The 17,937-nt window shown below is 35.3% G+C and overlaps 1 protein-coding gene across 1 annotated transcript; it reads right to left on the bottom strand.

Annotated features, from left to right (window-relative positions):
- Positions 1–1,030: 1,030 nt before the first annotated feature.
- On the bottom strand, positions 1,031–8,638 carry LOC137739723 (LRR receptor-like serine/threonine-protein kinase IOS1). Its single transcript, XM_068479405.1, has 13 exons — positions 8,465–8,638; positions 7,057–7,600; positions 6,014–6,501; positions 5,765–5,903; positions 5,613–5,684; positions 5,380–5,451; positions 3,692–3,772; positions 2,982–3,154; positions 2,655–2,878; positions 2,430–2,556; positions 2,210–2,272; positions 1,802–1,991; positions 1,031–1,602 (listed from the first exon to the last, which is right to left on the bottom strand). The coding sequence occupies exons 1-13, from the start codon at positions 8,598–8,600 to the stop codon at positions 1,215–1,217; spliced, it is 2,697 nt and encodes an 898-aa protein (XP_068335506.1). The 5' UTR covers positions 8,601–8,638; the 3' UTR covers positions 1,031–1,214.
- Positions 8,639–17,937: the final 9,299 nt, after the last annotated feature.

The following is a 17,937-nucleotide window of genomic DNA, read 5'->3' as shown; positions in this document are numbered from 1 at the left end:
ACGAAGCTTCAATGCAAAATTAGTAACCTGTTGCATTTTTTCATATGCTGGAGAAGTTTAATAGTTTCATGAACTTCTATGTACTCCATGTTCGAATTTCAAATCATTGGACGAAGATCTTAACAACCGTTAGGCTGTGGATCTGATATTTATAAGTATTTATAGTAGCTACTTGGTAATGATTACCTAACTCGTGTGAACTTATTGATATTGTGTTAAGATAAGGCTTCATGTCCCCCTTGTATGAGTTTGAGACCCTCTTGTTCCACATTGGTCAATAGTATTTTTTTACTAGCCTTTATATAGACTTATTCCTTCTTCTTAGTAATTAGAACTTGGACTATTTGAAAATGGATTGAAGGCTTGGGCTTTATGGTTGTGTGGATTAGGCTTGGGGCCTTGGAATTTAAAATTAATCATTAATTTATTAATTAAAAAAAACGTTTTGATTAAAAGACACAGCTATTAGAAAGAGTTGTGTATGTATTTGAAAGGGTGTAAAACAACCTATATATTTGCAATAACAGTATCCAAGTGAGATCATCTTTTCTTCCTCTTTTGGGTTGTAGAATTAGATAGTTGAATCCTGGTCGAGCAGACGTTGTAGAACCACAAGCATAAGAGTGGGACGAAAATACTGTTTGAAGGACATAGCTTTTACGCTAGCCTTTACCTTCTGTGATCAAGTTAGTATCATTGATATTCTTATATTAGTTTATGTATTTATTGTATAATTTCATTCTGCACATCAAGTATTTTTGGTTAATAAAATATTAGAATTTCAAGTTCTGTTTATTTCTGTTATTTTTTTGTTTATTTCTGAATTGTTCTCCAACACCCCTAAGTTATTGTACCTACAATTTTTGTATCAATGTATTCACAACGTTATCTTTTCATAATAGCAATGCTCAAGTGGATTTGACATTATTGTTTAATTAGAAAAATGAACATCTAAATAAACTCTCTTGATACCAATCATTAACTACTTGAAGTTGATTTAAACTTAATCCTTAATCGCTAGGACCTTCAATGGCAAACAACATAATAGTTGTTTAGATCACATCTTCATTTTCGCCTTTCTCACGAAAAGACGCACGTCATGTGATTATAAAATAGTTGCAGTCCATAAAAAAAACTACGGTATTTATTACAAAGAGGAAAATAATGCATCCCAAACTCTCTCTTTATATATTTGGTTGAGATATTTAGTACTACTACCTAAGTGAGGGTTGTAGCATAGCAATGGAATTTTTTATTTCAGTTTCATGCCTCGGGTTTGCTCGAGCGAGTTCTGTTGCCAAGCACTCCTTTAGATCCACCACTACCTGACTCATGCTTAGCCTTTCGATGGCAGATGGAGATACGCATGCATTTGCTATTTCCACAGCTTTCCAGACTGAGTTAATATTGAATTTTCCTTCTAACCTCGGATCAACAAGACTGTAAATGTCTCCTTTTCGAAGCAGGAAACTGAACCATTCACTGATGTAACTCCGCTCATGCGTTCTAGAAAAAACAGGTCGACTTGTGATAATCTCCAACAGTACAATCCCAAAGCTATAAACATCACTTTCTTTATTCAATCTGTTTGATGCGTAATACCTGCAAGCCAAACCATGTACCTCAAATCGTATCATCCAATATAAAATGTTTTCCAAAATGATTTATAGTTTCTTTCTTCATTCTTCTTGTTGATTATATAATTTAAGTTTGTTTGCATATATAGTAAGGACATAAAGACGATGCCTCAAAAAAAATTAAAAAAACTCTTAGCCTCAAAAAAAATTAAAAAAACTCTTACTCAGGGTCAAGGTACCCGGGAGTGCCAGCGACAGTTGTTGTTATATGCGTTCCATCCTCTGTAGGGAAACTTCTGGATATGCCAAAATCAGAGAGTTTGGCTTCGAATTTTTCATTCAGCAAGATGTTTGTTGATTTCACATCCCTGTGGATTATAGGCGGACTGCAGCCATAGTGCAGATACTCCAGTCCTGTTTTCAAAATCCAGACACAACTTCTCAAAAAGTAGATACCATTTCGTTATCAATAATGATTGGTATTTAAGCTCCTAAAACTCAAGAGTCTCAAAGATTTGCTAACATACTCTCTAATAAAGTTCAGCCTTACGTACCACTGTATGTGGGACGTACCTATATTAGGTGTATCATTTTTGTGTGCCTAAATAATATGATTGGTTAGTTATACAGACCTTGTGCAGCTTCTATTGCTATTTGAAGTCTATCTCCCCAACTCAAGATATTTGATCTGCTACCTGCGTCCATAAAAAAAATATAACTATCTTATTTTATAAAGTCGGTGATCCAGGAAAATAGAATTATCAAATTAAGGACTACCAAAAAATTTAAAAGTACTAGTTAATTAAGAAATGAATGGCAAATTTAGTACGGAGTAATTTCATTTGCATCAACCTGAAAGATGTTCTCGCAGGTTTCCATTGGCCATGTACTCGTAGATCAGGCCTATGTTGGTTTCATCATTGCAATATCCAACAAGACTTGTCAAATTTCTATGATGAACTCTCATAAGAAGATCAACCTGTAATTTAGTAGTTCAGAAGCGCTACATGTAATTTAATAAGATTAATATTGATCCTAAAAACTGTGGGATTAGTTTATTTAATATGACAAACATGCCTCTGTGAGAAATTGCTGAAACCCTTGCACTGATGACGGTGAAAGCATCTTGACAGCTACCTGAGTGTCGTCTATGTGGCCGTGATAAACTGTTCCGAAGCCGCCTTTTCCAAGAACCCTCTTGAATTCCTCTGTAATCTGTACTATCTCAGAGTACGTAAACTGTCTCCCTTTTCGCTCAAATGACCCATGCTGAATGGCTACATTTGCATCTGTGCTATTTCCTGCAATCATAACATTTTTCATAAGCATCTTATACAATCAAAACCTTCTGTTTGTGATTATTTATTGCAGAAGAAGATGACATTAACAAATATGGAATCTTACCAAGTCGCCTTTTCCTTTTAGAAGCAGCCCGACACCAGATAGCTGCTGCACTTAGTAAGAGGACTGACAGTGCAACAACCGAAACAATCATCATCGGAACAAAAAAATTGTACTTCCTGTTCTTCTTCTTGTCGCAATAAATATTTCCGGATAGGTTTGGATTTTCGCACAAACTGACATACGAAAATAATATTGTATTGTTTAATCAATTATGGTAAAAGATAATAATATAATTCCCAAATAAAAATTGTAACACATTTTCTTATATCTTTAAGTTTCTGCAGAATGGCACATCATTTTAAATTTCTAGGGAGGAAGAAGTTAAAAAAAGAAAAAAAGACTGGTGGATTATATTTTGGGATGTGCTATCCACACATCTATTTTTACTTTTCACACACTCTTTGTTAATTTATGTTCATTGATATTCTTCAATTCATCTGATCCAATGGCCGAAAACTAAAAAAATGTGGGATAAGTAAAAAGAGGTATGTAAATATCACATCCCTATATTTTAATCTATTGAGCTCTTTTTTTTTTTTTTTTTTTGCTCTCTCTCTCCCCAATTAAGCTATCAAAGTACTTTTGTTCAAAAAAAAACAAAAAAAAAAAACTTACAGCTGTCTGGGTATTTATTTTTTCTATTTTAATATATAGTATTCTCTATTTTCTTCAACAAATATCCTCGTTCCGCAGAAAAAAGGGTGGCGCACCTTATTGATATGAAACCATCCTTCCATCTGTCAATGAGTACCGCCGGAATTGAGCCTGTGAGGTTGTTATTCTCCAAATTTCTGCAAAGGTAGATTAAGCAGTACATATATAGTTACCATGCTTTCTAAATGAGGACATATATATAAAAAGATATAGGATTAACGGAAAAATTAACTGGGATTTAAATGTAACATTTTCAATAGGTTGAACTCAGTTTTGCCACATGTACATTTAATAGAAAAATTAACTAGGACTTAATAAATATGACATTTTCAATAAATTGGGTACTTGTTTGGAAAATTAAAAAGAATTTTGGGTACTTAATAGAAAATAAAAGGTCATCATTAGGTACTTTTAACAAATTTGTAATAGCATCCACATTACTTTACTTTACTTTATTTCACAAATGGAATTTTAGTGTTTTTTTTTTGAAAGTAGCATCCACATTACTTTACTTAGTTTAAAGTAGGGGGACGGCACTGTGCAATTTTGGGTGCATTTCACTTTATTTACGAGCTTGCCACCCCCTGTTCATTCTTTGTTCGGTGAGGGTTTCGGGGATGGGAGGCCATGCCACTCGGGGATCGAGATAGAGAGACAGAGGGAGAGGGAGACAGAGCGACAGAAACGCCAATCGAAGACGCCCAGAAAGCCCAAAGATAGCGTTCTCGAACAGAGTTTCTCTCTCTCCTCTCTCTCTCTCTGCCTTCGTTTTCTGTTGGCATGTTTTAGTTTGAATACTCATTAGACATGCTTTCCATTTTTTCTGCAGAATCGCCGGCGGAGTTCTTTGTGGAGAACAAGAACATTGCTGGGTTCGATAATGTATGCTTTTTCTTTTACATTATTGTTTTACCTTTATTTTTTGGACGAAAGTTGGAATCTTATGGTTTTTAATTTAAAGACTAGGAATTTGAATGGTGTAGTGGAGGTTGAAGTTGTTTCCCACAATTTTGTTATGAATTCTCAATGTTTGATGAATTCGGGAAATCACTTTTGTCATCTCTTACTGTTCGTATGAGTTGGAATTTGGATTTTCACACACACATGTAAACTGAAAAAAGAAAATAGATTTTCGTAATTCGAAGTTAGCCGACCCCATATGGTGGGAGAAAAGCTTAAGAAGACCTCATGTTCATTTCAGATTTTTGTATCAATTTTTGTATTATAATGGTATTGCAAATCAAGTATATCTTAGATTCTTAGGTCCATACTCACCTTCCCACAACTATTATATTGTCTCTTAACTGGATGAATTTTTATAATTTCTTGGATCTACGGTTACAATACTTTTTATAATTTCCTATATGTATCATTTTTGTTCATTCATGATTATGTTGAATTTTTTTAAGGTTAAATGTGTCTTATTCATGTAGTTAAGGCTGGTGCATTTAAGTCCCGCAGCAATGCGCGGACCTTTTTTCTAGTAGCATCCATTTGGCAAAAACTGGGTCATATTTGCATCATATCACCAATTTTAACGGATTTTTTAACAGACTTTGATCGCATGTGTAAAGTGAAAAACAAGTTGAGTTTTAGGAAGTTAAGTGACACAATTTAAGTTACATGGTGCAAGACTCATATTGAGTTTCAAATGCGTAAATAAGCCTATAAGACAATAACAAAATACAAACACACACACACACACACACACACACACATACACATTTATAACAAAATAACTTACAAGACATTTAACGTCGGCATTTGTGACAAAAATTCTGGAATTGATCCTCTTAAGTTGTTGTTTGATAAATCCCTGCAATGAGCAGCTCAACTCATTTAACACAACTGGTTATGATGACTGAAATTCTTCCAGTATGATTTGTGTCATTTCTTTTTGGGTATAATTGATCATTTGCCGTATTATTACTGAGACATGTTTTCACACAAAATTACAGATTATTTAGATACACTTACAATGTCTGTATCATTGTTAGATTTGACAGAGAAGGAGAAATCTCCCCTTGTAATCCACTGGAAGACAAGTTCCTGATTGCAAAGTCCATAACGTCAATAAAATTATTACTGAAAATTAATCTGCAATTTGGTGTGAAGATATTTATACTTACAAGGATATAATTCTTGGGGGATCATTTGCATGATAGCTACAGTTTAGACCATCCCATGAGTAAACTTGAGGGTTACAAGGATCTCCTTGCCAGTTCTTTTCAATATTATAGGTTGACTTGATGTTTGTGATAGCCTCAACTAATATTTTCACAAGCAAATAGAGGATCTTAATAAAACTCACATATTAGGTGAGGCAATAAACCAATAGCAAGGAATTTAAGCTTGTTTAAGGAATCAATATGACTCACCATCTTCTTGGTTGGTATCTGATATTAAGAATTCTTTCACTTTATAAATCTCGTAGGCATTGAGGATGGGTGGAAGGGTAGAGTTTCCAGTCTTAATAATTGAGAAGTTATTTTTTACTCCTGATCCACCCAAGGATTCAGCGGTACAGAATATTGTCGTTGTGGACAAATAATCAGGAGCAAGTGTCCCATGGCACAGCTCTCCGTTTGTAGTAATGTTGAACTGTCTAGACTGGTTGGGTTGGAGCTTTTCAACTTCTGCAAAGTGCAAGTAAACATGATGTACTTCAGTGTCGTCAGAAGACCCCCAGAAAATATTAATTTTGTCCAAACCATTTGAACTCTTGGGCGTTGCAGCTGTGCCCATCACGACAGATGGTGGTTGATACTCGAATTCTGAATGGATGGTGGATGAGGTATTTAATTTTGTCCAAGAGCCCTCGTCGTCAATGTATCTCCAGACTCGATCATGGATATCATATGGATACCTGTACAAATAAAGGTATTGTGTTAATACATGCATACACTGTTGATGAATGTTATATTTCCTACCTCGAAGACTAGACAGAATATAAATTGCTGCTTATAAATGATTCTACAACTATGTAACAGTCATTTCGTGAAAAAAAAAAAAAAGATCCTGCCAGACTATGGGCTGGTTTGGTATTGCTGTGCTTTGAAAAAAAGCTGCTTCTGCTGTGCTGTGAAAATAAGCAGCTGTAAAATAAAGCAGCAGAGTGTTTGGTAAACTTTTTTGTAAAAGTGCTTTTGAAAATAAAAAAGCAGTATTAGAGTGTTTGGTAAACTTTTATGTAAAACAAATGTGAAAAAAAACCGCTTTTTCAAAGCTAGGTTTTGCAGCTTCTTGTTTTTGGCTTTTTTTCATCCAAAACTGTGAAAAAAAGCTGAAGCTGAGTGTTTACCAAACACAAAAACAGCTCCCAGCTTTTTTTGATAGCAGCTTTTTTCAGAATCACCTCAGTACCAAACCAGGTCTATATGTGGTTAAATTGGGGACAATAGTAAACATGCAAATCACTCACCTGTACTCCCCAGGGTCAGCTGTTAGACCAGTGTCAAGCCGATCGATAAGTGATAAGGACCCTTTTACTGTTTTGTACGCGGCATCGGTTAAAGGCCTGAGATCTATAGATGATATAAATGGAACCCCGGAGCCTGTCTTCACCAGACAAACATGTACGTAGTTTCGCAGAGGGACATGTATGAGCTCGGCATATTTTGCTTCCGACGAATTGCGCAACCAGTTCACTGTATCCCACAAGTTAGGTCCAATGTGTATCTCAAACTCGGGTAATTCATTTTGTCGATCATAATTCCCATATAAGAAACCTGCTCTGATCAAATACTTGGTTTTACTTGTAACGTTTATTTTGTAGCAGTTTCGGATTCCTTCAGGGAAGCTTCTAAGAGAGTTGTATGAATGGGAGTACTTGTCTTTGTATTCAGGCGACACATGCTTCCGTTCACCAGTGGCTACGAAGTTTTCATCTGAAATATAGTTAATGCCTGTCCCACTTGCATTATACCTGGAATCTTTCCCTAGGCCACAATCTATGCTAATGAAGCCTGGCACAGATATATTACAAATATAAGAAAATAGTTCTTAATTGTTTATTAACTTTTTAGATTTTTATCACAAATGGTCATGAAATTGATCAACATAGTTCATGAAATTGAAAATCGATCAATGTAGTCCTTGAAAATAGATTTCACATATCAATGTGGTCATTCTATTATAATTTCATAAAAAATTATGTCATGTGCTTATGCAGCGCATGATTGGATCCCATAAATCAATTAAATATTGACATGTGAATTGAAAATATTTAAATAATAAAAAACAATTTTTATTTGTACAATTAAAAACTAAAAAAATTATGAACACTACTGTTCATCTTCTACTTCCCCACCATTAATATGTTTTTTCGACTTTTTTTGGGATTTTTGTGGGGTTAATCAAGGGGTAGGTCCCATGGGTTTGTCATACGCTTTTCATAGCCAATGAGAGCGCATGGGACCTGGATTTTGTTTCACAGCCACCTCTTCTTCCAGATTTGAGGCCCATAAACAAACTAAAACCAAGAACTCAAAAAGATTCAATCTTGGGAAAAATGGTCGACGGAGCCAACAGAGCTGCATTCTTGGAGATTCAAGGCCGCATGATTGCGCTCACTGCGAAATTGAAGCATGTACAGACGCACATGCAGAACAAGGAGAAAAGAAGAGTGCTTTTCTAATCATGAAGCTGCGAGCTTCATCGGATAATTCAAATACTTACAAATCTATTGGGAGAACGTTTGCATTAGAGCATATCGATGGTGGAGAAGCGGGACGGGGTCAGAGATCATTTTGATGGAATGGGTCAATTTCAGTGATCATTTGTGATAAAAACCCTTAACTTTATTATAATACTGTATTTAGAATTCATACCTGATTGATCTTGGGCATGAACTAGGAGCAAAAGATTGAGAGCAAAACCACCAAGCTGCGCTGCAAAGAGGAAGAGTTGCTTCATTGTCCGTGACATCTTTGGGATACAAGACACCGAATATTGGTTCCGTAGCATCTCATTTTATATAAGAGCAAGGCTGCACAACACGCGGATTGGTTCCAAAGTATGTCATCATTCTCCTTTCGATACGCTAAATATGTTATTAGTTATCTGAACGTGACAAGTGTGGTTGATTAGAAAATGTGATAGGCTCTGTATCCAATTAAGATCTGGTTTGATACTCAGGTGATTCTGAAAAAACCGGTATCAAAAAAGCTGGGAGCTATTTTTGTGTTTGATAAACATTCAGCTTCAGCTTTTTTTCACAGTTTTGGGTGAAAAAAAGCCAAAAACAAGAAGCTGCAAAACCCAACTTTGAAAAATCGGTTTTTTTTTTCACATCTGTTTTACATAAAAGTTTACCAAACACTATAATACTGTTTTTTTTTTCAAAAGCACTTTTACCAAAAAGTTTACCAAACACTCTGCTGTTTTATTTCACAGCCGCTTATTCTCACAGCACAGCAGAATCAGTTTTTTTTCAAAGCACAGCAATACCAAACCAGCCCTAAAACTATTCTGGAAAGTTGACTTCATAAGAATAGTTCAGGGAAGTCGTCTAGCATATGATGTTCCAAAGTATATCATCACTTTCCTTACTCTATGCTCATACACATTATTATTTGTCACGTGTCTTTTCACTTAATCTAGATTAATTTTTTTTTTTAAATTAAAAAAAAACATTTAATGTGAAAACTAATCAGAATTAGATGAAAAAACATGTAACAAATAATGAGGTATATGATGAGCAATGAGCATACACTATATAGTTTAGGCTTTTTAGTCAAAATGATCATTGAGTTTTGCATAACACATAACTTTGGTCTCTGAGATTGAAAATCAATAGAAGTGGTCCATGAGATTGTTCACCATCTAGTATGTTGGTGATTCCGTTAAAAAACTCCGTTAAGTTGAGGGTATAACTCATAACTTTGGTATTTGTGATTGTCCACCATCCATCATTGTGGTCATTCTGTTAAAAAGCTCAGGGACCACTTAACAGAGTTTTTTAATGGAATGACCAAAATAATGAATGATAGACAATCTCAGGGACCACTTCTATTGATTTTAAATGTTATGAAAATCTCATGGACCATTTTGACTAAAAAGCCTATAATTTATGATGGTGAGAAAAAATGCTCCCAATTTTTTTAGAACCAATAACGGAAATTGCCTTTTAGAGTCTAACTCTATGACTGGAAGATAAATAAATTAAGGAGGAAGAGTCAATGGACGTTAGCGCGCTGATTCGGTATCAATCGAGGTGTCCATCTTCACTTCGTGATTCTAGGGATGTCCAAGGTTGGAAAATTCCTGTAAATGAGGCGAGTCATGGTATTGTAAATGCTATGGGGTGCGTACATATCACTTTGCGGACCGACTTAGGGGAAAGGAGGGTCAGTTGATCCTCCGAACTCTGATGAATCTTCATGAATGATTTGGGTGTTGTTCTTCTGAAGGTTGGAGTTGTCCTTCATATATGCTTTCCAACTGCTTGATAAATGCATTAGAGAGGTGCTGCCCCTTTAGAATTTAGTGTTAATATTATTTACCTTTGGCTTGTTTGTTAGTTGTGATTACAATTGTAGAAAAAAAGAAGAAGAACCAAGTAAAAGACTATCCAAACACGTGTTGTTGAGTTTGGGAGGGTTGATTCTTCTACCCCAGTTTACGGGTTGGGATAGAGAATACTTTGATGCAAGTTGCGACTGTCGTTGTATGGTTGACACTCTAGAATTACAATACTACTAAACCCCACGAATTAATTAGTTTCAAGACATTATTCGTGGATTAGATAAAGATTTGTGGATGGTTCTATATATTTTCTAAGCTATAACACAAGTTAAATATATGACTACTGACGTGGTATATAAAGTCTAGTGCTAATATTATTTATCTCTGACTTGTTTGTTAGTTGTGATTACAATTGTACGAAGAAAAAAAAAAAGGAACCAAGTAAAAGACTATCCAAAAATGCAAAGGAAATGAAATGATAATCTCAGAGAATAAACAAAACATCATCATTCTTGGACAAACATATTAATGGGATGTATTGATATCAATCAATTTGTTGGTGTGTTTAAGATAATTGTGTTCATTTGTTAAGTATTCATATGGGAGTAGCTTGAAACATGTTAGTTACCCATGCAAAGGAGGCACCTACCAAGACTCGAAGAAATGACGATATACATGCTATTTCTGTTAAAAAAATTTATGCACTGCACAAGCGCTATTTTTACTGACCCCCTAATAATATTTCATAGATTCGCCATTGCCAAGGGCAAAGCTACAATGGGCTTAGGGGGGGCGGATGTCCCCACTGAGATTTGTTTTTAATTTAAAAAATTGTATGCATTCCAATTCCCCATGAGTAACACTAATTAAATTGTATGCATTCCAATGCCCCCACTGATCAAACTGATCTGGTTGCAGCAGCAGAGTTAGGTGATTTTTTTTTCTTTTTAAATCTAGGCCAAAACGACGTCGTTTTGGTCTTGGTAAAAAAAATTAAAAAAAAAAAGTAAACGAAACGGTGTCGTTTTGTATATGTTTTATGTATAGTGGGGGACCGCTTGTCCCCCACTATGAGTAACACTAATTAAATTGTATGCATTCCAATGCCCCCACTGATCAAATTGATCTGGTTCTGCTGCGCAGCAGCAGAGCTAGGTGATATTTTTTCTTTTCTTTTTAAATCTAGGCCAAAATGACGTCGTTTTGGTCGTGGTAAAAAATAAAAAAAATAAAAAAATAAACGAAACGGCGTCGTTTTGTATATGTTTTATGTATAGTGGGGGACCGCTTGTGTCCCCCCCCCCCAACAAAAAAAAAAATTCCATCTCTGTTTCCTTTTTATTTTGCCTTTGCCAATTAGAGAGCAGCGTGGTGCTACTCTGCCCCCAAATTCCCAGCACCTTGAAACGGAACGGAATAGGAGCAAAGGTGTTGTTCCCAGCCAGTGTAGTGCAGCCACGCCAGCAACCAACCACCCTAGCCAGCCATTCTTTGGCCGACATATATATATTTAGGTAAATTTTTTAATTCCTAAATCTATAATCCCTAAACCTAATTAATTATTTAAGACGATTTTTTGTTTAATTAGTATAGAATCATATGGTAATGCACTAATATGGTTATTGGTTATTGGGAATTTAAGCTGTATTTCAATTTGCAGCTTAAATCCTTTAACGCTGTATACTGTTTTCTGTTTTCGTAATTGGAAAAGTGAAAGAGTGGTTATTTTTCAATCTCACTGGAATCTAGATTCGTCTAAGTGAAATTCAAACACCCAAAAATTGCGAATGTGTGATTACGGAACATCAAAATTAAGTAAATCAAGCATACAACATATGGTAATTTTGGTCATTGTGGATGGTTATATATGTGTCATCCTCTCTAGTATCACAGTCGAGAAAGTTTTCGTGAATTATATGCATTATACTTGTGTTGAATCTTTCAGCACCACTATAGGCGTAATCACTAACGGTGTGATGTCATTTATGGTAGGGATTTGAGTAACGGGTGGTGGAAATTGGTGAGCTGTTGGTTTTTTAGTCTCTTTTGAAGTTTTCAGCTTTATAAGATAATGGCTAGAAGATATAGTAGTGATTCGAGTGATGATGATGCGAGAGGTGAATATCGTCATCGTAGAAGTAGAACTAAGCGACATGATGAGCGTCATAAAGATGTAAATAGGGAAAAGTCCACTAAGAGGGATCCTAGAGGCAGAGAAAGTTCTGATGAAGAAGGGGATTGATAGAGAGAGACAGGGGTAGCCAGAGGAATGAAACAAAGCCTGAGAATGGGCGTAGAGAATGGGAAAAAGGTAATTACCGGGATGAAATGGATAAACCACATAGGCATGAGAATGAACATTAGAACGGAAAAATGATAAAAGGGAAGAGCTCAGAACATTAGAACGGAAAAATGATAAAAGAGATGATGAACTTTTTATATTTTTTTATTATTAATATATTTGCTATCGGTTTTATCCAACATATAACGCTCTTACTTATTATTAATATATTCTCTGTCGGTTATAGCCGACACAAGTTCTGTCAGTTTTATATATTTTCTGTCGGTTTTATCCGACACAAAATGCTTTTATTTATTCATTATTAATATATTCTCTATCGGTTATAGCCGACACAATTTCTGTCGGTTTTAGAGTGTTTTCTGTCGGAAAATTCATTTCCTGATGCAGGCAATTCTGTCGCTTATTATATCCGCCACTGCATCCATTTTCTGTCGGATTTTGCTTAATATCCGATAGTAATACACGTTTCTTGTTGGTTATCATAGCGACACTAATAAATGGTTTTGTAGTAGTGGGTGGAGGCTGTGATAACCAAGATCTTCTTCAAATACCTAGCCGAATACAACTACTTTAAGAGAAATATTATGTTATGTGTAACTAAGATTTGCAAGGACCTTAGTATTTGTTCAAGCTAAGAACTAGGGTTTCCGTCCATAAGGGAACCTAATCCCACTTTCTTAGCTACCAAGTGAGGTATCATAATCACAAGTAATTAAGGACTCTATCAATATAAGACACTTAATATAAGATTGATACCTTAAGAGTTCAAATCACAATCTACATTATTCTCCAATATTACATTCCTATTACATGTAGTAGACCACTTAAAGGTTGATTTATATTGGATACGTTTACATGTCAAAATGGTCCCTGCGTTATAGTCATAGGGTCAATTTAGTCCCTGTATTTTCAATTTGGACAATTTGGTCCTCGTGTTTATCTTTGTTAGCCAATTAAGGACTTTCCATCTAATCTCTATTAAAAAATTCCGACCTCCTCCCTAACGTTCTCTACTCTCCCAATTTTCTTGCACCCCCACTCTTTTCTATGTCACAACCCTAAGAATTTTTTAGATTAGAAGTTTTATCTCTTATGTGTGTCATTTCTCATTGATTTGCATTTTCTGTATATTTAAATTTAAATAAAGAGAAAGGGAATGTATGGCTCTCTTAATTGAGGTATGTTTCTCATTACATGGTCAGAGGCAAGGTAGTCGGGGTTAATTTTCTTGTGACTACAAAGATGGAACTCGCGCGGTGACAAGTAGGGTCATGGTGGATCTAGAGACATGTTCATCGAGTTGCCTGCATGTGTGGCTAGGGTTGGGGTCGGGTCAAGGACAAGGTGGATGTCATGGTAAGTTTGTTTATTTATTTTTCATTTTGAAATTATATATTTTTCTATTTTAATTGAGAATATTTTTATATAATAGGTTGAGATGTTACATAGTTTTCAAAGCGCAATAGATATGGAAACTAATGTGAGTACTTGCATGTTTTGATTTTTGCATTTTCATATAGTTATGGCAATTGGAGAAGCTACTAATGTGATGCATAATTTAACCTTGTTAATTTTTTTTCTCGAAGAATATCATTGTGGCAAGAAAGAGGAAGCGAATCCATTGTGACTTTTCAAGTGAGGCATCAATAGACAATCCACAAATTAAGGTTGTTACTGTTATAACTTCAAACAGTAGGGTTGCTGCTGTTATAACATCAGGTAGTACCCAAGGGGGTGCTAATGGTATGCCTTTTTATAAATCTCAAAAGGTGTTCTATTTTATAGCATGAAAATGTTCCCCTTTTCTTTTAGGCTGTTATCGGTGTTTTCAATTGGTTCTTTTTTCCTTGGTCCTCGTCCTGCATGCTTTCTTGTTAACAAATTTGGTTAAGCTTTCATGGATTATTGTAATACTATGGTGTTATTGCAGCTCTTACCCATTTTCTAATTTTTCACTGTTGTGTCAAAGTGTCTTCTTGAATGTATCTTCGTCACGATGTAGCGTGAACTGGTGCATGATTTGATTATTTTGGTAATATTTCTTTGAGTTTGTTGGCTATGAGTATTATATCTAACCAAAGACATGGATGCTTTGGATATCTAAGTTGTAGCCTTAATGTCAATGGAAGTTGTAGCCTTAACAACTTAAGACATGGATGATTAATTTAGTTGAGTGACTGTCACTTTAGATATTTCTTGTTTTTCTGTCACTTACTAAGTTATATATTTTGGTCCTACAGATTTGAGAATTAGCCCAGCACTTAAAAAGGAATTGCTTTGTTTTTTGTTGGTATGGTGCTCTTTTGTGATCAAATTGGATGATCTATGGGCAGTGGACATGGAGGATGAGCTTGGGAGTTTGCTTTTTTTTTTTTTTTTTTTTTTTTTTTTTTTTTTTTTTTTTTGGGGGGGGGTGATGCTGCTTTATAGTCATGATTTGTTTCCTCTGTCAACTTTAGGTGCATCAGTTGTAAAGAGGAACAAAACATTTTTTGTTTGTGTCAAAACCTTCAATTGTACTGTAATTGACAATTTCTACTAATTAATTTAAGTATTTGGAGTCTAATGTGTTTGTGGTGATTGTTGTTATCTTTATTTTGTGTTCCTTACAATATTAATTTAGATGTTATGAAGTTCGGTTTGCTTAAGATGAATTGGTAAAAATAAAAATAAATGTAAACTCCAGCTGCAATATTAGTAGTAATTGTTGATGGTAGTCTTTTTTTATGACGTACAACGTGTGCCGTAATTGCTTTCACAGTATTACGACATTCAACAGGCGTCGTATCAAATATAAATTATGACACACATGTATGCCGTAATTGTTTTTGCAGTATTAAGACACTTTATTAATGTTGTATTTAATACCAATTAAGGCGTGCAAGGCACTCCTTAAAGAGCATTTACGACACGTTTTGCTTAAATTATTCACGGCTACTAGAGAACGTCATATGTGACAAAACATCTTTGGGGCTTTTATTGCTTGGGGGCTCACGTCGTAAATAACTGTTTACGGTGCTTTTTGTGCGCCGCAAAAGACCAATTTTGTTGTTGTGAATATTGTTAAATTTTTAACAAAGATTGCGCGGAATGTTCTTAATTGGTTAACAGAGATAAACACGAGGACTAAATTGGCCGAACTAGAAACATGGAGACTAAATTGGCCAAAGGACTAACACAGGGACCATTTTGACATTTAAGCCTATTAGATAAATCCAACATTTATATAAAAAACATTGCATTAAAACTAAAAGAGAAAAAAGATAATTTCGATGGTCACAAATTCGCTGAGCAGGCATCTGGGTTTAGAACATGCTAGTCTCTTTTGGACTTAGACATAGGGTCAGGCTCGTGACACAAAAGTGGGCTAGCTCGGGCAATAAAATGGAGAATATCTAAAGTAATGGTCTTTCAACTAAAATCCGTGATCATGGGTCATTTAACTCATCAAAATGTGCAATTATGGTCCTTTCGTCAACTCCGTTAGAACTTTCGTCAAAATGAGTCATGGTGGAAGGACCATTGTTATATGGGTTAAAATTAAGGGACCAGAGCTCCAATTAGGTTAAAGTTGAGAGACTATTTCTCCAATTGGATAAAAGTTGAGGGACCATTGCTACTTTCTCATTTGGGTTTCTATGTTTGCCCCTTTAATTCAGCTTCACGTGTGTGGCATGTGACTTATTTTGATGAAGGTTCTGATAAAGTGAATGAAAAGGACCATAGTTGCACGTTTTGATGAGTTAAGGGACAAATAATCACGAATTTTAGTTAAGGGATCATTACTCCAATCAGATTGAAGTTGAAGGACCATTACTACAATTTCCTCTTTTATCAAGATAGGTCTACTTGTACTATCTAACTGAGGCACTTTCCAATTCCATAGAGATTGATTTCATCTTAGACATCATCTCAACGGAACTTCCTATTCAGTTTCATTGCCACTCTACTTTGCTCGAGCTAGTTCTGTTGCCAAACACTCCTTTATTCCCACCACTATTTCACTCATGGTAGGCCTTTTGGTGGCATCTGCAGATACACATGCCATTGCTATTTCCAAAGCTTTCCAGCCAAAGCTAACATTGAAGTTCTTGTCCACTCTCGAATCAAAGATCCCGTTAATGTCCCCTTTTCAAGCAAGAAAACAACCCAAGCACTAATGTGATCATGTGTTTTTGATAAAAACATGTTTACTAGTGATAATCTCCAACAGCACAACCCCAAAGCTATAGATATTGCTTTTCTCATTTAACCTGTTTGATAAGTAGTACTGCAATATAGACCATGCAACTCAAGTCATTATCTTTTGAATGTTTATGTGTAGCCATATATAATGATAGGTGAAAAAAACTAGGATTAAGTACTAAAGTCCCCCAATCTTTTAGTATAATTCCAAATTGGTTTCAACCTTTTAAAACTTTCCAAACAAGTGCCCAACTTATTGAAAATGTCACATCCATTAAGTTCCAGTTAAAAATCTGTTAAATTAACTAGACTTAGTTTGTCTCCAAAATCAATAGAAGGTCATGGAAGCATAGTCTCCACCCAACTAATGGTTACCACAACCCTCATCATGCCATCACCTGTAAACCTATCGCAAAACCATCAACTTCACCCTACTACTCAAGCCACCAACTTCGAGACGAAGGTTATGGAGGTTGCATCATGGCATGGGCTGCCATGATGCAACACCACCATCTTCACCGCCCACAAAGAAAAACTAGAAGCTTTACGAGCCGGGAATCGGCGAAAGAGGAAACCATATGAATATAAACAAACTCCTTGAAACCCTATCTGAATTCTTAACCCTCTTCTTTATTAAGATATTGCCCTCCTAATGTAATTTTGATTTGGGTCCATTTCTGATTCAATTCAATACCGGTTTGATCATTGGGTTCCATATTATATAATCTATGTTTGAAATTTAGATTTTGGGGCAACTAATATTAATATTGTCCATGATATACCAAAGTGGTGGTTGAATAGAATCTATTTTTGAAAAATTAACTGGGGCTTGACGGATGTGGCATTTTTATTGAGTTAGGTATTTGCTTAGAATGTTTAAAAAGATTGAGATCAATTTGGAATGACACTAAAATGTTTTTTTTTTTTGGAAAGGAGGTTTAGGTACTTAATCCAAAAAGCTATATATAGATATATCCTTCTCTCTATATCTGGATCCTCTATCAGATTTTCTATCTAGCAGACAATACAAGGCTTTTAATCTTAACCGTTCACAATGATCTAATGTCTAGGAACTGTTTAAAGAAATTTTAAATATTTGCCAAACACTTAGAAGCGACTCCCAAACAAGCACTGAGAGCAAGAATTACTTACTAGGGGTCAAGGTGCCCTGGAGTTCTAGCAACACGCGTCGATATATGAGAACCGTCCTCCGTAAGAAAATTTCTGGACATTTAGAAATCAGATATTTTGGCTTGGAAACTTTCATTGAGTAATATGTTTGATGATTTCACATCCCCGTGGATTATAGGTGGCTTAAAACCATAGTGCTGATACTCCAATCCTGCATTT

The sequence above is a fragment of the Pyrus communis genome, chromosome 7 (assembly GCF_963583255.1).
Source record: "Pyrus communis chromosome 7, drPyrComm1.1, whole genome shotgun sequence".
Lineage (NCBI taxonomy): Eukaryota > Viridiplantae > Streptophyta > Magnoliopsida > Rosales > Rosaceae > Pyrus > Pyrus communis.
Note: the sequence above shows the minus strand (reverse complement) of the source record. Positions and strands in the feature narration are given on the sequence as shown.